This window comes from Rana temporaria, chromosome 4, assembly GCF_905171775.1.
Source record: "Rana temporaria chromosome 4, aRanTem1.1, whole genome shotgun sequence".
Lineage (NCBI taxonomy): Eukaryota > Metazoa > Chordata > Amphibia > Anura > Ranidae > Rana > Rana temporaria.
In genome coordinates, this window is record NC_053492.1 from 261,512,051 (window position 1) to 261,535,380 (window position 23,330).

At 40.1% G+C, this 23,330-nt stretch overlaps 1 protein-coding gene across 2 annotated transcripts in view; it reads right to left on the bottom strand.

Moving 5' to 3' along the window:
* The window catches only part of PDSS2 (decaprenyl diphosphate synthase subunit 2), a 235,226-nt gene that overhangs the window by 137,012 nt on the left and 74,884 nt on the right, over nt 1–23,330 (bottom strand). For both annotated transcript variants that reach the window (XM_040350191.1, XM_040350192.1), the window contains one exon: nt 1,179–1,313. In XM_040350191.1, coding sequence (XP_040206125.1) covers nt 1,179–1,313 — 135 coding nt within the window. The remainder of the gene's footprint in view (nt 1–1,178; nt 1,314–23,330) is intronic.

Sequence of the window (23,330 nt, forward strand, 5' to 3'; positions counted from 1 at the left end):
CTCATAACTAATATCCTCCAGACCCTTTATTAGCTTTGTTGCCCTTCTTTGTACTTTCTCCAGTTTCAGCACAACCATACTGAGGACTGGTGCCCAGAACTGGACAGCATACTCTAGGTGCGGCCAGACCAGAGTCTAGTAGAGTGGGAAAGTGATTGCTTTATCTCTGGAGTTAATCCCCTTTTTAATTCATTCCAATATTCTGTTTGCTTTGTCAGTAGCAGCTTGGCATTAAATGCCATGTCTAAGACTATCATCTACTAAGACCCCCAGGTCCCTTTCCATCCTGGATTGCCCCAGAGGTTCTAAGTGAGTAGACTGCATTCATATTTTTGCCACCCAAATGCATTATTTTACATGTTTCCACATTATAAGCCAGTGGCTTCTGCTGCTATCAATCTATCCAATGAGGACCCGAGACAGCAGCTGGAGCTGCTGTGCTCAGTCTCATCACTGGAAAGATCGGGTTCATGTAAGTAAAAGGGGGGCTCTGTGGGGCTGCTGCAGCACAGAAGGTTATTCACCGTAATGCATAGAATGCATCAAGATGAAAAACAATGATGCCTTGTACACACGACCGGTTTTCACAACGAGAAAACTGCCATTTTTTATATTGGTCGTATGTATGCTCCCTAGCAGTTTTCTCTACGAAAAAACTGCCCGCAAAAAAATTGAAACCAGCTCTCTTTTTTCTCGTCGTGTATCTAGACTGTGTTGTATGTTTTCTTATCTGGATGAAATTTCTTTTGGGTTTTATATTTACATTTGTGATGTGTATGCATTTATTATTATACATTTTTAAGCGTTGCACTTATTTATACAATACTTTTTTAGGTCAGTATCAAGACTTGTAGTGATAGCTGCTATTTAACTTTACTGACGTATCATTTATATGAGTGTGTTTATAGCCGTGTTCACCTAAACGCACAGTTTCCTTTCTTTGAATAAAAAGAACATACATTGCTCATGCTAATGAAACATGCCCGAAGTTCTACTTTAGATCAATTAGATTAATAAACGGAAGCAACAAAACTGTAGAAGAATGGAAGAAAGTATAAAATATGGCAGAGTTAGTATCTGAAAAATATATTGTTTTTTTAAACAGCCACTTCTTTATCTTAAAAAATCTTAAAAATCTTAAAAATGCAAACTATAGAGACAAAAGATCAATTTCTCACCTTGCATAAATGCCGCTAACCATGTCATGTTGTAGGGACTCATCTGCCAGTTTACTCGGTCCAGCTGCTTTAGATATAAGCAACACCACTAAGCCTCGCATCTGAAGGTTGTTGCGACTATCGTACACAAAGGCTCTGCCAATAAAAAAGAAAACAAATTAGGATAAAGGTCCATCAGTGCAGTATGTGTGAAGGTCAACTAACAAGCAAAAAATAAGATGAGAAACTGAGTCCCAAGGTCTTTGCTTTCAATCTTCTCCTATCATTATGGCACTTTTTTTTATACTACAGTAAAGGATTTCTACAAGCTGGCTACTGTCTTTAATTGCTTCCAGCTTAACTGTCACTTAAAACACACAAGCTGAAATGTTCAAGTTATTTTATTACAACTATTTCTATGGTGCAGTTGACAGGACTCTCTTTCTGGAAAACAGATACTCACAACGCAGTAAAAAAAGACGGCTTCTGTTAACTGTGGACATAACTGTATGAACCCGCAGCTGTCTGAAAAGCCAGTTTATCTGGGCAACAGCTAACTTGCATCTAGATGATGACAGTGCAATTTTGCTTAAAAGTTCTCTTTTGGTTTTTATAGAGGTTTGAATTCAAAATCATCTAACAGTACAAGTTTTGCTCTAAGGTTTGCATACCTGATGTAGTACTTATGTGGGCCCATTTGCCTTTAAAGCTGAGCTCATCCCAAAAGTGGAACTTCCGCTTATCTGATTATCTGCGCAGGGGGGGGGCGGGGGGGTCGTGTGAGCAGGTACCTGTTCTTGACAGGTACCCTGTCCCCACTTCCATCGGACCTTGCCACGACGAGGTATGTCAGAAATTCGGCTCCCTCCTCCTCCCTCCCCGCTGCCAGGCCAGTAAGAGAGTGCAGCGTGCTTCACGCATGTGCAGTAGGGACCCAGTATGAGGCTGCAAGGCTTCCCTGCTGGGTTCCCTTAACAGCAATGGCACCCAACAGCTGATGGAAGCATTGGCTGGGGTGCCGCCATCGCTGGAATCCAGGACAGGCAAGTGTCCTAATAGTAAAAGTCAGCAGCTACAGTATGGGTAGCTGCTGACTTAATTTTTGGAGGGGGGTGCTTTAATTTATACTATACACACTCCAAGGGGTGAGATCACCTTAAACCAGGGGTCTCAAACTGGCGGCCCACCAGATGTTGCGAAACTACAAGTCCCATGAGGCATTGTAAGGCTGACAGTTACAAGCATGACTCCCACAGGCAGAGGCATGATGGGACTTGTAGTTTCGCAACAGCTGGGGGGCCGCCAGTTTGAGACCCCTGCCTTAAACCCTTCATTCATGTACCACATGAACTCATTTCATTCATCTACAGAAAATGCGCTCCTTATATCTGACACATTATTTTCTCCAAGGATCAATGTATAATAGGCAAGCTATATTAGATTGATATTGGTTTAGATCAGGGGTGTCCAACCTTTTGACCTTCCCTCTTCCACATTGGAAGCAGAGGAATCGTCTTGGGCCACATAAAAAATACACTGACAAGAAGGATAGCTGATGAGCAGAAAAAGTCGGGCAGATCGCAAGTTATTGATCACTGATATAGATAATGTATCTATCTTAGTAATAAACTCATCACAGCTCCAGCCACTCACAGCGCCAGAGCCCACAATCCCAGAAGAAAGGACAGGAGAAGATGTCAGCCCTTTTAGGGGTGACCTGACGCCGCTGAGAGGGCTTTGTTCTAAGGTGAGTATTTCATAATGTACTAGTATGCGATGGGTACTAGCACATTATGCCTTTATCTTGCAGGGGGTTTTTTTTCTCAGCTGTTTACAACTGCTTTAAAGTAGATGTAATGCCTAACTGAATGACATTAATTTGATAAAGCACTACAAATAATACTTGCCATTTAAATCATCCTTTGGTGCATCTCAGGCAGCTAACATCCTGCAGCATCTTGCAATCCTGTCTATGTGCTTCTATGATGACTGCATGGCATTTCTAATGCAGGAGGGTTTCTGATGATGACAAAAGTGGGCTATCCCTCAGTAATATTTGTAGAACCAAGAAGCAATTATAGTCTCCATTTGAAGCTGCATGAGAAAATAACAGCAAAAGGAGCTCCGCAAGGAAACAAGAACAAAAGCATTTTCACCCTATAACAGGAAACGTCTGCACAAGGACCTCCCCCCAGAAGATCACTAAATATTAATGCAATTAATTAATGCAACATTTGACAGTTCGTTTCTCCTGGTGATTTTGAGAAATGTGTGCAATAAGCCAGGCAGGACTGAAGAGTAGGATGAGTAGTCAGTATTTTTGGGAGCAACTACAGGTTGCACTGCAGAGGAAATCTACCACATTTTTAGTCATCCTGAACAAATACTAAGGCTGCTTTCACACTGAAAGCACCAGCCATTAGCGGTAAAGTGTAGCTCGTTTTAGCGGCGCTTTACCACTGTTTTTTGGCCTCTAGTGGGGCACTCTCGTGTTGCGGCGCTTTCAAAGTGCTTTTAAGGCGCATTGCAATGGGCAGGGGCATTTTGGGAGCGCTGTATACAGGTTCTCTGGTGAGCGGATTCAATGCAATACATGCAGACACTTGTAGAGCTTGAATTTTTGCCACAGGTGCACTTATGGCTTTTTTTCTCAGAGCATAGGTGCAGGAACCCCCCTCTTTAAAGCCACCCCCTGTGTGCGCGCCTTACCCACTTCTGAGTACTGTCTCTTGGTTCCACCCCTTTTAGAGAATACAGAACCAAGTATTATTTTCTGGTGTCAAGTAATTTGTATGCAATTTGTTAATGATAACAAAAAAAGGATGAAAATAAATCCCCTGCAGCAAACAATTGACCCCAACCCCATCTCAGCTGCAATAGATCCCCATCCCGGACAAACTAAATTCCCCCCCCCTAGCAATAACCGATCCACCCAGCAACAATAGACCCCACCCCAGTAACAATATATCCCCCCAGCAATATTAGATCTCCCCACCAACAATAGATCCCTCACACATTATACCCTCACACATTATACCCTCCCAGCAGCCAGCATCATAGACTCTCCAGCACCCATTGCCATTACATACATTCAGTGCTGGAGGTGCCGGAACTGCATCCCCCCCCCCCCACGTTCCCCCTGAAAAAAAGCCCTGGGTGCACTTAAAGAGCAGCAGCTGCATAAAGCCATTTTGTTAATTACGTTGCATATTAGCAAACTAATAACGAATGCAAGTTAAAAGAGCTGGGGAGTATCTCTTATCCTTTCTCAGAAAGATATTTGCTAATTTCACACACAGCCAAAGTAATAATGTGCATGTAACTTTGCTTCTTCAATTAACAATCTTGCCCTAAATTACCCAAGAGTGACATTTGTTTTGACAGTTGCATAAGCATGTGCAGAATCTTTTGGGATGCTGTTCTATAACCCCGGGCAGCTGATAATGAACTGCCTTATCATTCTAACTATGACAGTACACACACATTTTTTTTTTCCTCATTTCCATGCTTCCCAGAAACTTTGTCCTTCTGACACAAATATATGATATTTTTGGCAAATACATCAAAGGAAAAATAAACTTTAAGTTTATGTTCGGTACAGTAGACAATTGCAAAAAGGAAGGAGGTAAATCTAAGTTGTTTCCAACTAGTTGTTAGAAGTCATTTTGTGGCTGCCATTTGATCCAGCAGTTGCACATAGCTGACACACCGGCCTTCAACATCCAGGAGAACCATCATCATTACATACTTAGCATGTGGTGACTGTGGGAGCCGGGAATAGTTGGCAAAACTAGAGTTTACAAGCACTTCAGAAATGTACTTCCATTCTCCCTTTACCCGATTCTAACCAAGTTCTCAGAGGATTATAAAAGGACTAACATCACTACTTCCAGTAATGGTTCCCATTATTGTGCTCTTCTGTACAACATAGAATATAAATAGGCGAACTGGCAGTCAAATCTTTGCAGTTTATCGCAGTCTCCAGGGTAAATTTAAAATGGAAAAGGAACTTTGTAATTACAATATCCTTTTTTTACAACAGCTCAGAATTCTTCTATATTATAGTCCTCAATAGAGAAGGCTTAATGTTGTTGCATGGCAGTGCAAAACAGCAGTAAGTAGGCAGATTATTAGGTCCAATTCACACATGTTCACATTGATTTCTTGAATGACCCATAAACACGGTCTGAAAATCGAAATGACAGATCGTTTTTGCATCCTAGTTGCATATCAAAAATGGAGGTTACTAAAGTTCCGAAACATCGTGTACAACAGAATAAAAAAAATTGGAAGTGATGCCATGTGTTGTAGTGTATTTCCAGGGCGTTTTTTTTCAAATAGGTGCTGGAATGCAACCATGACCCCCCAAAACCCCCACACACACCATCCAAATCACATCAAATAGTGGGTGTGGTCAGTCAAATTTCACGAAGGTAGAAGGGTCTTAGGCCTCATTCACAGGACGGACCGTTCGGGTCCGCCTGTCAGTTTTGACGGCGGACCTGATCGGCCGCTCCATGCATCCCTATGGAGCGTCGGATGTCAGCGGAGACATGTCTGCACAGGTCTGGATCAGGCCTAAAACAGATTTACTACAAGACTGCACCTTAATATCCTCTTCTCCGATATCCTGAAATAACACTGTGTCAAATTAAAACTTGCCCAGAGTCCATTTTTTAAAGCCCAAATTCAGCATTGGCATTCAATCAATCCTGTTTATTTGTAGTCTATGCAAGTAGTTTTAGGGTCTTTAACAACATTATCCAGAAGTTATCACACCATTGGAATTCTCATGTGCTATTTGTATCTATCTACAGTGCCTTTCAAAAGTATTCGCCGCCCCCCCCCCCCCCTTGGCTTTTTACCTATTTTGTTACATTACAGCCTTTAGTTCAATGTTTTTTTAATCTAAATTATATGTGATGGATCAGAACACAATAGTCTGAGTTGGTGAAATAAAATGAGAAAATAGATACATAAAACGATTTTTCAGAAATAAAAAAATTATAATTGGCATGTGCGTATGTATTCATCCCCTGTGTTATGAAGCCCATAAAAAGCTCTGGTGCAACCAATTACCTTCAGAAGTCACATAATTAGTGAAATGATGTCCACCTGTGTGCAATCTAAGTTTCACATGATCTGTCATTACATATACACACCTTGACCTTTTTGAAAGGCCCAGAGGCTGCAACACCTAAGCAAGAGGCACCACTAACCAAACACTGCCATGAAGACCAAGGAACTCTCTAAACAAGTAAGGGACAATGTTGTTGAGAAGTGCAAGTCAGGGTTAGGGTATAAAAAAAAATATCCAAATCTTTGATGATCCCTCGGACCGCCATCAAATCTATCATAACCAAATGGAAAGAACATGGCACAACAGCAAACCTGCCAAGAGACGTCAGCACACCAAAACTCAAGGACTGGGCAAGGAGGGCATTAATCAGAGAGGCAGTCCAGAGACCTAAGGTAACCATGGAGGAGCTGCAGAGTTCCACAGCAGAGACTAGTGTATCTGTACATAGGACGACAATAAGCCGTAGCATCATGCTGTGGGGTGTTTTTTAGCAGTCAGGACTGGGAAACTGGTCAGAGTTGAGGGAAAGATGGATGGTCCAAAATACAGGGATATTCTTGTGCAATACCTGTACCACTCTGTGTGCGATTTGAGGCTAGGACAGAGGTTCACCTTCCAGCAGGACAATGACCCCAAACACACTGTTAAAGCAACAGTTGAGTGGTTTAAAGGGGAAACATGTAAATGTGTTGGAATGGCCTAGTCAAAGCCCAAACCTCAATCCAATAGAAAATCTGTGGTCAGACTTAAAGATTGCTGTTCACAAGTGCAAACTATTCAACTTGAAGGAGCTGGAGAAGTCTTGCAAAGAGGAATGGGCAAAAATCCCAGTGGTAAGATGTGGCAAGCTCATAGAGCAGGCATGTCCAAAGTCCGGCCCGCGTTCCAGTTTCGGACAGCCTGCCTGGTAATTTTGACATATATATCTTTTGTGGCCCCCAACGAATCCCAGAGCTCTGGAGGCCACAAAAGATATATATGCTGGCTGACTTGGAGGGGACGGGACTAGTGCTGTACATACAGGAGAGGAGTATTTCCTGTTTACACGGCATCCTGTGTAAAAGAAAGCCCCGTCTCCTGCACTGCCATTGGACGACTGTTCTGTCCATCATAGGACCTTCTATTAAAGAGGCTGCCGAGAAAACAGGAGTCATGGCAATGGGATGCTGCATTAATGGCAATGGGGTGCTGCATTCGTGGCAAAGGTGGGTGCTGCATTCAGGGCAACGGTGGAGGCTGCATTCATGGCACTTGTGAGGCTACGGATGGGCACTGACCCTTATTTTGCTTCACAGTTCTTTATTTCAAATTTAAGATTTTTTTCCTGAAACTTCATTAAAGTTAAGGTGCGTGTTATAAGCCAATAAATACAGTATATCCAAATAACATGCCCAAGCTCATCTCTTCACCACACACAGCCACAAAGGCAAGAGAATTTTTGTTGGGAAGTGTATTGGTGCTCTGACGAACACACTTAGATTGAATTTGAATGGTTTAAAGAATGTCAGGAAAAAAGTGTGGACACCCCTGTCATAGAGACTTATCCAAAGTGACTTGGAGCTGTGATAGCTGCAAAAGGTGGCTCTACAAAGTATTGACTTTAGGGGGTGAATAGTTATGCACATTGACTTTTTCTGCACATTGACTTTTTGTCCTATTTGTGGTTTGCTTCACAATAATAATAAAAAAAAAAAATCTTCAAAGTTGTGGGCATGTTCTGTAAATTAAATGATGCAAATCCTCAAACAATCCATGTCAATTCCAGGTTGTGAAGCAACAAAACATGAAAAATGCCAAGGGGGTGATCACTTTTGCAAGGCACTGTATCTAAAGAATTTGTGAAGGGAGAGCAGGGGAAGTGGTGGATTACAGCTTAAAGGGTAACTCAAATTTTCGTGTGGGGAAAAAAATAGCAAATAAAGAAAAAATAATATAGCGTATACATTTTGCTACACAAGACACATTAGAATTCAAGGTTATTAAAATGTACCAATCCTTTTCAATCTGCAGCCACTGTAATTTCGAAAAATGCAATGCAATATGGCTACCTAGAGGTGTTCTATACACATAATTTGTACAGAATGCCCCCAAGAAACATAATTTCCTGCTTGTGTGATTGGCTCACAAATTTTCCAAGAAATCTAAGATACAAGTCAGATTTCATGCATCCCCTGCAACAAAAAATAAATTTTTGGTGAGATACTCCCAATAGGAATTCTAAAGGAATGCAGGCCAATCAGTTTTCCTCATTAGTGCTCTGCAGGTGCACAGCTGACTGATAATTATGAAACCACTCCCATTAGACTCACTCATCACAGAGGCACAGACAAACAGTAATTTCTTCAGAATAACAAAAAGGTAGACATCTGCAATAAAGGTTGTTCTAATATTAGCAATGTACATAGATCACCCAGAGGGGGATGTTTTTTTCTTAACAAAAGTGGAGTTACGCTTTAAGACCCCGACAAGAGCCTTGCTTGCCTAATCTGTTCCTAGATAGGCATATGGGTCTGACTGCGGAAATTTTAGAAACTCAGTTGGGTTTTTATTGCTTCAGATGAGTCATATCATCCATTCCCCGCCTTTACCTTTCTTTTCTGACCCTGGGAGACACCACACAATTTTAAACCCTTAAACCATTCAGGTGCTTCACGATGCAGATACTGGGCCAAGTTTTCTAACACACTGTGGATGTTTGACCTAAACTCACATGCACATATGCTGTTGTAATGGCAGCCATCTGTTCCAGTGAGTGTTAACTCCACACAGAGGTGGTGGCTGGCCCCTGAACACACTTTGAGGAGAATTATTTACACGTATGAAGATGTCAAATCTTCCCTTCATGATATTTGCACAATCTTTCATCTTTTGATCGGGACTCTTCCTTTTTTTTAATTACATGTTTGCTTTAACTGTTGATGAACATTTGCACGTTTGTTTTTTGCTGCACTACATTAACAAATTTTAATGGCTCCACACATTTTTGATTTTATTCAACAAAAAAGCTCTTAAATACAAAAAAACAGCCCTGGCCTTGATATCACCCGATCGCCAATGCTATCCACCCCTCCCCCAGAATCACTGATCAAATTATGCTGAGGCACTACTCCTCTGGACTGAATGATGCCCAAACACATTTATAAATAATTACTGTAATTAAAGTGGATGCGTATTCACTGTATTAAGGCAAAAAAAAAAGTATCTGTTCAGTATCCCGGTCTCGATCCAACACTGCTCTCTCACTTGATGAGGAGGCGGCAGCGGAAGCCATTAGCTACTGCTGCTGTCAAATAAAGTGAGGAGGGAGAGCCTGCACATGCCCACCATATGAAACGGCTTCCACACCAAGGAGGAGTCGAGAGTGCCTGCAGGGGACCCCAGAAGAGAAGGATCAGGAATGCTCTGTGCAAAACTGTTTCACAGAGCAGGTATGACATGTTTAATTTTTATTTATTTTTTATGTAGGTTTACAATCACTTTAAATTAAGAAAAAACGTTTATATTTAAGTGCTATAGGGAAACTGTCATGCGAGAATATTAGAGACTGCTATTAGTGACCTCTCCATTTGAAATTCTAACTCCTGGGCATAATACTGACAGTCTGAGTTTTGACATTGGACAATTATAAAGATGTAGAATTCAGACAGTTTTTTGATAGTACTCATTTACAGCATGCTTGTTGTGGGTTTGTGTCTGTTAAGGATACAATTTAAACCCATTTATACCAAAGTGTGTGTGATAGCTGTATGATAATGCAAAAACATATCTTGCCAGTAATATTGTGAGCCGATACCTTCCTGTGCTAAGGGTTTTCAGTTAGCATTGTTCATAGCGATCTCTGTGGAATACGGAACATCTCCTCCCTGTGTTATGGAGAAGAGGAGAGGTGGAAGTGTCCTGTATAAGGGAGACAATATTGCTCCTCTATAGACAATATTCCACTGGAGGATAGGAAATGTGCTCCTGGCAGCATCACCAAGTACAAACAGGAAAGTAATACAGCCACAACATTCAAGGACTTGTAAGCTGTAATATGTTACAATTTTGTTTTGGGGTTTAGGTATATTTTAATTTAGACAAGCCAGGCATCTAGCATTTAAGAAAGGAGGAAAGCAGCCCCTGTATTTTTTTTAGGACATATTTTCTTTAAGTGTTTAATTTGAACAATTGATTAATTCATGTTAAAGCGTACAATATTAGCCCTGACTTAAAATGAGTAACAGAGGTTCTCTTAAGGGAATTGTAAAGGCAGAATGCATTATAATAAGAAACCTTATGGGTGCAACAGCCCTCCTCAGCCCTCCTAATACTTACCTGAGCCCCCTCTCTGTCCAGCAATGTCCACGAGTGTCTTGGTCATCCGAGACTCTCCCTCCTGATTGGCTGAGACACAGCAGCAGCGTCATTAGCTCCCATTGCTATCAAAGTCAGACAGCCAATCAGGAGAGAGATGAGGGCGGGGCTGGGCCGCAGCTCCATGTCTGAATGGACACTGGGAGCTGCAACTCAGTTTGGGTGCCCCCATAGCAAGCTGCTTGCTGTGGGGGTACTAAACAGGAGGGAGTGGCCAGGAGCACAGAAGATGCACCCAAGAACGAGGAGGATCTGTGCTGCTCAGTGCAAATCCACTACACAGGGCAGGTAAGTATAACATGTTTGTTGATTTTTTATTGAAAAAAAATGTACAAATCACTTTAAGAGCAATCTATCGTTACCAAAAACAATCAAAAAAAACATATACAATCTATTAGTTAGTAGTAATAGTTAGTAATCTATCAGTGTAACAAATAGGCAAGAACAAATTATACAGGTACTTTAGTTCTAAATTTAGGATGAAATGTACAGTAAAAAGTATCACTTGTTAGTATTTTATAGAATAATGAGTTCATTTAAGGTAAAAGTACTTACAGAGTTTGAGTATAATAGAGGTACACAGGACTTTGGAAAGTTATTAAAGTTTGTATTCTGCTTTAAACAGTGCTATTGCTTTTTTGATGTTTACCCAATTTCATAGATTTTAAAATACTCAACGCTAGTCGCATTATTTCTTATCATCATCATTAAATGTTCTGTCAATATTTTTTTATATTACGGTGATCAAAAATTTTATTTAACAGACTGAATCAGCACTATGTAGTCACTGGATTTTAATTGGCAACATGATGCTGTACGGTTTTTATCCTTTTAAGTGGTAGTTCCAGAATCCTGAGGGCTTCAACTGTAGAATACTCCAAAAGCCTGGGGATACAATGATTCATCATGCGTTCTGTCTTGCTCTCTTCAGTGAGAACTACAGATGGACTATGGTGGCAGTTAGTGTAACACCACTGTGCTTGAGGGACAAAGGAAGAACAATACAAAAGTCTAACAAGTTGTACATTGCATGGCCACTATCTATAAATAATGTGATAGACGGCCATTTTAAACCTGGAGAAAAAAAAAATTATCCAAATCGCAAACCAAGAGTGAAAACACTGTTTATATACGCTTATAACAGGGCAATTTGCTTAAACTGGACCATCATTACCCATCTGACAGCCTCCCATGAGACAAACACCTTTGCTTCACTAGAAGTGCTCTAGCATTTTCCTAAGGGCATTAGCTGACATATTTGTGCACAAGTTATTTGCTAAACACTTATGATGGTTAACAGCAGTTCCTTACATGTAATCAGCACTTTACAGATTAATAGTTTAAAGCTAAATGTATATTTAGGAAATTACAACGCTTGCGGCAACCTAAGCAACATTGTTAAATGGGTCGCTGACTGAAAGCACTTAACAGAAAAATTACAGATGTGTCACAATGACATTTACAAGTCCAGTCCCAAAGAAACTAAGGACTTCATCAGCCACATACATTGCTTTAGGGGTAGGAAGGAATATATGTACCTGAGTGGAGCCCTCCAAGGGCCTACATCAACTATTAATAAAAAAAAAAAACGTCCAGATGCAGCAATTATATTTGATGAGGCATGTGGCAGCAGACAGACGCCTGGAGAGAAGGAAAAAGACAGCAACATAAGCAAAAAATGGGAACAAAAAAAAAAAAGCCAAACACATCAAACTGATTATTTTCAGAGCTTTTTTATGCAACCAGATGAGAATATTTAGGGCGTCTAACCGTGGCAGGAATGAGAACCCTGGACAGCAGGTGACTGAATGCTGTGCCAGGGATCATTTGGCAAAATAAATGGCCACAGAAGAGAACAAGAGCGGAAAATGACAGATGAGTGTATAAAACACGAAATACTGAAGCCAAAAACTGCATAAAATGTCGGAATTGGCTGGCTGCTTAACACTTGCATTGTCATTTTACTGATTTACATCTGATGCTGAATAGTAACATAATATTATAAATATTTATCAATATTGCATTAATATTGCATGAAACATACAATCAGGAGGTTTCTCATGAAAGGATGAAGATCTGGAAACCTATCACCACTATACAATTTTATGAGCATTAATGTAACAAGAAACATGCGAACCACTGAACAGTATTGGAGACATGTACAAGAGGCTTTGACTTTTCCCTAGTTGGCTACATGCTGCAATTTGAAATCAAATTAGAATATTTGAAAAGTTATTAGGGCAATGTTCAAAACAAATGTTATTATTTACAAAGGGTTATCATGCACTAAAAAAGATTTAATATCATATACACTTATGTAATTTGTATGGCCCATACACACAATACGAAAATCGACAAGAAACACTGCTTTCGAAACGATCATAACGATAATCGGATCGTTAGAACACAGCTTTTTGAGAGCCAATCATGACAGTTTCACGATATTATCCGATCATGACAAACGCGAACATTTTTCTCGTATGATACCAGATTGTATGATTTTGGTTTATTCATTACAGTGGTTGTCCAAAAGTACAATACTAATACACACAACACGTACATCACTTCTGATTTTTTATTCTGACGTAGGAGATCTTTTCGGTAACTTTAGTAACCTCTCCATTTTCGATATGCAACTAGCATGCAAAAAAAATCAAAAAAAAAAAAACTCCGATCTGTCATTAGATTTTTCGGATCGTGTGTACGGGGCCATAACTCTTAGCAAATACTTCTAAAATTAGATTTTTTTGCATGCCTGTAAAAGTATTTTCTAGGTAGAGACACAGTTGTCGACATAATGGGAAGTGTTATATGCTGCCACCTATAGGTGATTGAACAGCTGACAAAGCCACTCAGAGGCGGTGGACACTTCCTCAAATAACCCCTCTCAGCATGTGATCCTCAGTTTTGTACCAAGCAATGAAGGACTGATAGGCACAGAGTGGGAGTGCCCTCAGTTCCCCTTCACATCACACCCCCCACCTTATATTACGGGTGTCCCTTACAGTGCAGTCCCCTTTATGTTATAGTGCCCTTAGCAATAACAGCCTCCTCCACAGTGCCCTGTACTCTACCCCCACCCCTTTCCCCTTTCCTCTCTGACGCTTCCCCATTCTAATTTCTGCCTCCCCTGCACATGACTCGTACCTTTAGCAGGGCAGACAACTGTGATCAGTCTGTGTATCCTCTCCTCTCCCTCGCCCACCTAACAATGTCAATCTATCAGCAGGGCAGGAGTTCTCCATTCCAATCGCACTCCTCCCCGCCCCTTGCCCTGCTGATGGATGACATAATTGACTGGGTGGGCGGAGGAGACGGGGGAGGACAAACAGGCATGGCTGCACAGCAGGACGTGAGCGGCAACCAAGGTCTGTGATACCCCTGTGCGGACCACCGTCACCACTCATCTCCTTCTGGGCGGCCCAGTCATCAACAGGTGTTGGTCCGCAGACTGGGGGTTGGGGACTCCTGCTCTACTGTACTGCAAGAAAAGGATTTTACAGATGTGCAAAAAATACACAGGTTCTCTTCATACACGAAGGGACTTCCCAAAGCAGTCACAGAGGAAAAAGGAAACTAATAGGCAACAACAAAATTCTTCCAAAATACCCTTAAAAAGATCTCCTGGCCCAAAAGGGCCTCCAAAGTTAAACAACAAACTGCCAAAAGTTTTGGACGAAAGTGACTTGAAGCCTGAAAATCAACATTATAAAACTTAAAGCTCATCTTCAGGCTGTGCCTGCACTGCATGGGCTAACTGCTCAATTGTCTAGGGGTGAGCACAAAGCTTATACTCACCTGATCCTTCCATCTTCTGGAAAGCGTCACACCCCTATGTCCAGCAGTGGACTGTTCCTGATCTATTCAGCCTGCTCTGAGGTGATGAATGTCAGGAACAGTCCACTATTGAAGATGCTGGGAGCTTAGGGATGCCGGACCGGGTCTTGTGCTGGGATGATCAGAGGATTAGGCAAGGTACGGTAGATCTCTGCTCTTCTCTTCCCCTAGACAGAAATAGAGCAGTTAACCCATGATGTGTGGACAGAGCCCACCTGCATGGGAGAACAAAAAAAATTGCTGGAGTTTAGCATTTAGTAAAAGCTAAAACACTTTATATAGTTTGTTTGGACCAAGCTGGCCCAAACATACTATATCCCTAACATGTGAGGCAGCTGGGATGTGCAGTAAAAAACTCGATGTAGCTGAGCTACATACAGCATGGTGCACTGTGTGCCGGGTTTGAGCTGACACTTCCTGCTCATACCCTGAAAATAGTACAGTCTGATTGGTGTTCAGCTCAAACCCGGAGCACAGGGCGTAGGCTGGTATGTAGCCCCAGCTACATACAGTTTATACAGCACATGAAGTGGCCTCACATGTTAGTGAGGGACATAGTTAGTTTTTGGGTCAGCTTGGCCCAAACAACCTATGTAAAGTGTAACAAAAAGCTGGGCGTTCAGCTTTAACAAAAGTGTGCACAGAAAACCAAGAAGTGGCCTTGCAATGCTAAGGATTCATGCTGAGAGGGGTTAAACAAGGCCATGTCCACAGCTTAAGTGGCTTTGCCAGTGTCATCACCCGTATGTGGCAACATATATAGTAGCCCTTCCGTAATGAAGAAAAACTGTGTCCTGTATTATATGATAAAGAAATTATATTTTACTTATCTAGCTATAGCAGTAAGATTTAAACATGTGCACACTGATATATTTCGTTTCGGATTTTCGTTTTTGTCCGAAAAATAAATGTATTTAGTTACGCCCGAAATCCATTTTTATTTATTTTGTTTTTCGTTGGAAATTGCATTCTTCCGAAAATCTGAACGATTAAGGTGAATCCGTCATTGAAGGGTTTATGGTGTCTGACTGTCTGCGATTGTTCAAAGAAGATTCGACGGAGCAGCGAAACTGTACGACGCTGCAATCATACTTTTCCGGTCGAATGTTCCGCCTTCAAGCTATAGTAGAATTCTAATGTTGTATGACACTAGTAATAATTATATGTATTAATTATTATTACTAGTCAACCAACAATATAATTTTTCTATAGCCTATGGACCGGAAATGTAGCATTGCAGCGTCATACAGTTTAGCTGCTCCGTTGAATCTTCTTAGAACTAGCAACAGACACCATAAGCCTTCAATGACAGATTCAACGTTTTTCCGATGCTTTGTCGAATCTTTGTCGTTCATGTTAAATTGTCGAGTTAGTTCTAGCTATTTTACTGCTCCTCCTCTTTGGTTACAATCAGCCAAGAACATTCATCATCATCATTTTTATTTTACTTCCCCCACCCAATTCCAACATCTATCTTTTCTCTCTATAATGTCGAATCTTTTCTCTCTATAATGTCGAATCTTTTCTCTATATAATGTCGAATCTTTTCTCTATATAATGTCGAATCTTTTCTCTGTATAATGTCGAATCTTTTCTCTATATAATGTCGAATCTTTTCTCTATATAATGTCGAATCTTTTCTCTATATAATGTCGAATCTTTTCTCTATATAATGTCGAATCTTTTCTCTATATAATGTCGAATCTTTTCTCTATATAATGTCAATCTTTTCTCTATATAATGTCGAATCTTTTCTCTATATAATGTTGAATCTTTTCTCTATATAATGTCGAATCTTTTTCCTCCCTATGTAGAATAATCTTGGGCTAATAGAGTTAAGGTTAGGCACATTCCGACCAACGAAAATGAAAATAAAGCATTTGTTTTTATGTTGGATCTTTCGGTTTTCGTATTCTGTGCGTTCGTTTTCGTTTGTTAAAACGATAACGAAAATACCTGAAATTCAGACGAAAATGCACTTGGACGAAAACGAATGCACATGTCTAGTAAGATTTAGTATTTATTTTTCTCCAGAGGATTAAAAACAACAAGGCACCTGGCTGGCAGTGCAAAAACTTTCAGTTTTGTTCCTCCAGCTTTGCAAATATTTTGCAAGCAATAACCTGCTAAACTTCTCTCCGACAAATCTTCACATATGTGCAGAACTATTGGCAGACATGCATCTGTTACAGTCGCCCAGTAACTGCAAAGTAGCTTACTCGCAGGTAATGCTACATGAGACATTGGCTTTTCACTTAAAAGTGATGTCACATGACAGTTTAGAATGTATTACAAAATAACTGCTATTCCATATTTTTTTTATGTCTCCTACTGGTAGAAAAAAAAACACATTTTAAAAATCCAGAACACCTAAGCAGTTTTCAGCTACTGTTTAATTACCTCCTTGACAGGTTCAGAAGTAACAGACTTCTATGAACCACTTTATGACTGAGCCTATGTTCATGTGGCCCTTAAGGCTGCTTGCAGGTTTGTAACAGCTGTCACTGCAGAAAGGTTCTTACCCTATAGACACCTTTTAGGTGAGTCCTTTTCATTATAGCTGGAAAGTATCTTTTGGAAAAATTTGATTTAAAAACTGCTCCATGTGACATATTTGGAGTTTGCTCAGCAGAGATGAATGTCATGATGGATAGCCCTCATTTCAAGCCAAGACTTTAAGTAAATGAAAAGGTAGCATATTTAACCACTTCAAAACTGAGCTTTTACCCCTTCCTGCCCAGGCTAATTTGCAGCTTTCAGACCTTTGAATGACAATTGCACGGTTTATGCAGCACTGTAGTCCGGTTATCAGTTTTATTCACACAAATAAAGCTCTCTTTTGGTGATATTTAATCACCATTGTGTGTTTTTCTAAACAAAAAAAAAAAAAGTTGGAAAAAACATGTTTTTCTTTGTTTCCGTTATAAAATTTTGCAAATAAATAATCTTTCATTTATTATTTAGTCTATAGGAAAGTTAGAGAGTCCATAAACTATGGTATGTTTTTTTGAAGTTTTTGTCACAATTATTTGAAAAATTAAGTAATGAAAAAAAAATTTTTTTACATTTTCTTTTAAAATATACTGTCACCAGTGGCAGATAGCATTATCATATAACTGTCATGTCGATCTTTGTTTTTTACATTTTTTTTTCTAACACACTGGGAGCAGAGTAACACTGCACTACTCTGGGAAAGAGATCAGAATTTTTGTTTATTTACACATTATGATCACTTATAGCAGTGAATTTCATTGGTATAAGCGACCATTTTTACTGAATGAAAAGGGTCTTTTGTTGTGATTAGCTGTGATCGGCCAAAACCAAATTACTATACATGGTACAGATGGGGCTGCGATTGGCCCTGTCTGTACCCTTTGGTCACAGCGGGTTACACGATACTGGCAGCAGGCCCGGCTCATTGATCATCATTGGGAGGCCGTGTTCTTGGAGGACATAAGTACAACGGTGCTCCCGTCAGGCTGTTATTGTACTGTAGGCCAGGCAAGGAAAGTGTTGAACTGGTTTCAAATAAATGTACTGTGGTAACACAGGTTTTATTAATGTATTAAAGTAATTCTAAAGGTTCAAGGTTTTTAGAAATAAAATTCATAATTTTGTAAAAAAACTTTCTGGGTGCAACTTCTCCACCAGTCTCCACTTATACTTACCTGAGACAGATCTCCATTCAGCGAAGTGCATGGGAGCAGCGGCATTCCTGGTCTCTCTCCTCATTGGCTGCCAGTGACCCCTGCTGCTGTCAATCACAGCCAGAAAGCCAATTAGGAGAGAGCAGGGGCAGGGCTGGACACAAACAGCAAAGCTGAACGAGCCTACTCAGGTGCCCCAGTAGCAAGAGGCTCGTTATTGAGGCACTTGGCAGGTGGGAGGAGCCAGGCCCTTCAGCGGGGGACCCAACAAAAATAAAAGAAAGAGGATTGAGGATGCTTTGTGCAAAACCATTGCACAAAGCAGGTATGACATGTTTATTATTAAATAAGAAAAAAAAAATACCTTAACCTCCCTAGCGTTATTATTATGTCCGATTTTTGTGTCTCAAAGCGGTACATTGTTTTGCATGGAAATTTGGCATTTTATATTGTAGGCCTGTAATTCTTAGTACTAACACATTTAAATCTGTCCAAACAAGAGTCTAGTAGACAATACATCCCAGGTATGATAACGTTTGAAACATGAAATCATAAATTATAATATAATAAATTACTATAAATAATAACAAATAATAATATAATAATAAAATGTATTCAATAATGGAATCAAATCAAAAACACTAAAATTTGATCAGTTGTCATCAATATAGAAATGGAGAGAACTCCGGCGCTGTCTGATGGACTGGGGGGGGGGGGGGGACTTCAGCAGCACCTGTGGATCTGATCCTAACAGAAAAAGTAATAATAATGTGAAGTATGATAGCTGCGCTGTGGGGGAGGGAATGGAAGGTGCAAGTGAAAAGGGAATGCGAAGTAAAGGGATCGGTAGTGAACTAAACTGTGAGAGGGGAAAAAAAAAAGGTATCTGATGATTACTACAATGAACAATACAGATTAAAGTGTAAAGATTTAACAGTTAAAATACATAGTAAAATGGCTACTACATATACAAACACCAAAACTAGCATAAAATAAGTGGAAAACAAAGTGCAAAAAACTATCAAAAATCACACATGTGATAAAGTCCTGTCCAGAAATAAGTATCAATCTAGCAGTCCAGTAATTCCTCCACAGAACAGTGTCTAGATAAAACACCTCCACCAAAAATGCAATGTGCACAAATGAAATCTTCAGTGATGACACCTTTGAGTCTGCTGGCAGCTCAACCTCACGGCTGCTTATCCAAACAGCTAACAGAGATACTGACGCGCAGCTGGATGTGTGGGCTGATAAAACACCTCCTCCTGACTCCCTAAGCCTCGTACACACCCACAGGACATGTCCGATGAAACCGGTCCGCGGGCCATTTTCATCGGACATGTCCGCGTTCTCTGTCCGCGGTGACGTAGACGACACCGACGTTCTCTATCGCGTGAGTTCAATGCTTCCACGCATGCGTCAATCAATTCGACGCATGCGCGGGATTTTGGTCTGCTGGTTAGACGTACTAACCAGCGGACATGTCCGACGGACAGCTCTCCAGCGGACAAGTTTCTTAGCATGCCAAGAACTTTTGTCAGCTGGAAATCTGTCTGCTAGCCTGTACACACGATCGGATCTGTCCTCTAAAAACTGGTCCCGCGGACCAGTTTTCAGCAGACATGTCCAGTCGTGTGTACGAGGCCTAAGACAGCTCTCAGCGACCAATGTGTGTCATGGAAAAGAGAAGATATATGCAATGCATTATAGCGTGACACTGTGAGGGTACCTCGAACATGTAAAGATTTGAGAAAATGCACTCACATGAATGAAAGGACAGCGGGCATAAATCCAACGAGTGCCGAACTCGTAGCCCCCTCAGAGTGTCAGCTATTCAGGTGAAAATGTGTTCTGATCCTCATACGCCCAAATGGCAAGGCTTCAATGTATCATAGAATCATTAGGAGAGCGAAAAAGAGACCATAGTGTGACTCCATATAATGGATAAATTTAATAAAAAACAGATAAAAAAAACTCACATTTAGGTAGGAAGTAGAATAAAACATCCACGAGCGCCGTACTCGTATTAAAACTTCAGACTCTGGTCTGTACCCTGTGCTCCAATCCCTACGTATCATGACATCACGTGACTTCATCAGGGGATAACACAGGGTAAAAGTGAATGTACTTAAATAGTCTGCAGTGACAGGAACGGCTGTCGGCCATTTTCTAGAAGCCTCCCATAGTGAATCATAGCAGTCATATTGTTGTGATTTTTGATAGTTTTGCACTTTTTTTTCACTTATTTATGCTAGTTTTGGTGTTCGTATATGTAGTAGCCATTTTACTATGTATTTTTTCACTGTTAAATCTCTACAGGATTATAGGTGTTTGTTCACTTTCATCTGTATTGTTTATTGTAGTATCATCAGATACCTTTTTTTTTTTTCTCACTGTTTAGTTCAACCACGATCCCTTTACTTCGCATTCCCTTTTCACTTCCACCTTCCCATTCCCTCCCCCACAGTGCAGCTACCATACTTCACATTATAGTTGTCATCATTGTCATTATTTTCAGTGTTTGATGACGAATTTCCCCAGGAATCACGATCTCTCAATTCTACAAGTGATTCTAATTTACTATCGCTGTTTTCTAGCTGGTCTAAAACCGCTTTTGATGTAAAGGGACACTTTTTGGTTGCCATGGACATTCTCAAGTTTCCAGGCAGAAAGAACAGTATATATAATATAAAACTACATGCAGGGCACTGGACAAAAAAGTATGGACAAAAGTGAAGTAAAATGATTTGATACAGTATTTTATCTGCAAGATTACAGTGTACTGTATGTCCAAACAACATATAAAACAATATGAAGCAGCGCTCCTAACATGGAATTTGGAATGCTATAATATGAAAGTTCCAAGTTCATATAAAGAAAAAGTTGGTCAAAACAAGGTAATCCCAAGAGCAGTCCGTGAAAGAGAAGATGATATGTCTCCTGCAGACCAGCACCAGTAAATCCTTTTAGGCCAACACCACCACTCGTGCAATAGTCAGATGTAACTCTTACCAGACAGCGCTGGATAATAAGCGTTGTATCATGACACACATCACAGCTTGGGATAATTCAAATCCAATCCTCTTTAGATCTCAACTCCCATGTATGTAAGAAAGCAAATGGTGGCATATAGCATAATTCTGTTTGGTTTATTTTTTAAAAGGCATAAAAGGTAAGAAATGCCCTTACAATTTAGTAGAAAAGTTTTAGGCATATATCATATTTAAAAAGCGGCTCATCACAGCATCTGGGTCACAGGCACGGGCATTCAGGGCGGCGTCCACCACTTGGCTCTGTTCGTTTCTCACCGCTGTGCTACCACACGCCAGCGCCGATCAGCGTGATGACATCACTTTGATTGACAGTCGTCTTAGCCAACCCAGACGCGTTTCGTCATAGAATTTACTTTATCTGTGGTATGGCTATGCGACTGAATACTTAGTGTTTATATACCGCTCTACTCCCCTGCTAATTGATGTAACAGAATGCAGATTTATTTGACACCCGCCCTGATGGCTCATCTCTGTTTAACATATCTCATAGGCGGCAATACAAACACTCATTCTCTGCCCCCTACTGGATCCAAAGAATATTACATATAATAATGAATAAATCCTAGGTTGCGATCTACTCATTAATAGTGAACTGAGTCTCGGTAATGTCTCTATCAAGAGAAACAATTAATTCCAATAGGTAAAGTATATACTTAAAATTTTATTAAAATGTAATCCAAATTAAATTAAAACCAGATATATATATAAAAATAATAAAATAAAGATAACATTAAAATTAGATGGCTAATCACAACAATCACTGGACTGATACAAAAGCTAATATTCACTGATAAAACAATTCACGTCCAACTCCACGTTCATACCCTTAGGAGTCAGAGTGTCCATAAAATATATCCATCGTGTTTCTCTCTTAGATATTTCTCTTACTAAATTGGATCCTCCCAGTTAGGATGGATACAGTCAATTCACCAAAACTTCGAACATGAGGGATCTTTATTATGATATTTTTTGAAGTGTAAGGAGACACTGTGGTATTTGAAATCCTAATTCTATGTTGTGTATATGCTCTGCTATACGTATTCTCAGTTTTCTCTTGGTATGGCCTACGTACATGAGATTACATGGACACTGCAGAACATATACCACATGCGTGGTATTACACGTAATGAATTCAGTAATGTTACAAAATGTTATTATTTCCGGTTGAGACAAATTCTGACAAGCCTCTGATGGTGTTATTAACTAATAAACAGGAACTGCATTTCCTGCAGGAGTAGAACCCTGTAAGTTGCCAGCACATACTTTTCTTTGTGGGTGGGTCCAATACTTTTTGCACTACTTTGTCGCCAAAATTAGGCGCTTTCCCGATAAATGAACTGAGCAATCATCAGTAATGATTGATGAAGGACCCTATCTAAACACAAAACATGCCAATGTCGTTTAAATATTGTCTCTATGTCTTTATATTGACTATGGAAGTTGGAAAGAAAACTCCATTCTTGTTTAGAATTTACAGGACGATCTCTATTGGTAAAACACACTTCTCTAGGGATATCTACCAATTCTTTTACAATTTTATCCAGATTCTCCTCACTGTTTTCCTTTTGTATAAATCTCTCTTTTATGGTTTCAGAGTGGGTAACAAAATCATCATTATTAGTGCAATTTCATTTGACTCTCATCAGCTGACCTTTTGGTATGTTTCTCAACCAATTCAGATGATGTCCACTAATTAGTGTCAGATAACTGTTCCTATCTGTTGGTTTGAAATAGATACTAGTTACCAAAGATGTACCTTGCAATCTAACATCAACATCCAGGAAGTGAATATGTTCATTACTGAATTCATATTATAATTTGATGTTGTTGTTGTTATTATTCAGTTCCTCCAGAAAATTCAACAAAGATGACACTACCTTCCCAGATGAAAAACAGGTCATCGATGTATCTTCTATAAAATAGGAGACCATCTTTTTTATTTGCAAATACTGATTTGTCCTCCCCATAAACATGTTAGCGATGCTAGGAGCAAATCTTGCCCCCATCGCCACTCCCCTTTTCTGGGAGTAAAACCCTTGGTTATACCAAAAATAATTATGGGATAGGCAGAAATCCAAAGACTGCCCCAGAAAAACTTTTTGTTCGTGTGCCAGGTCATCTCGTTGGCATAACGCCCAATTAAGGGCTAATAGAGCATCGTTATGCTGGATGATCGTATACAACGATGATACATCTGCTGTTA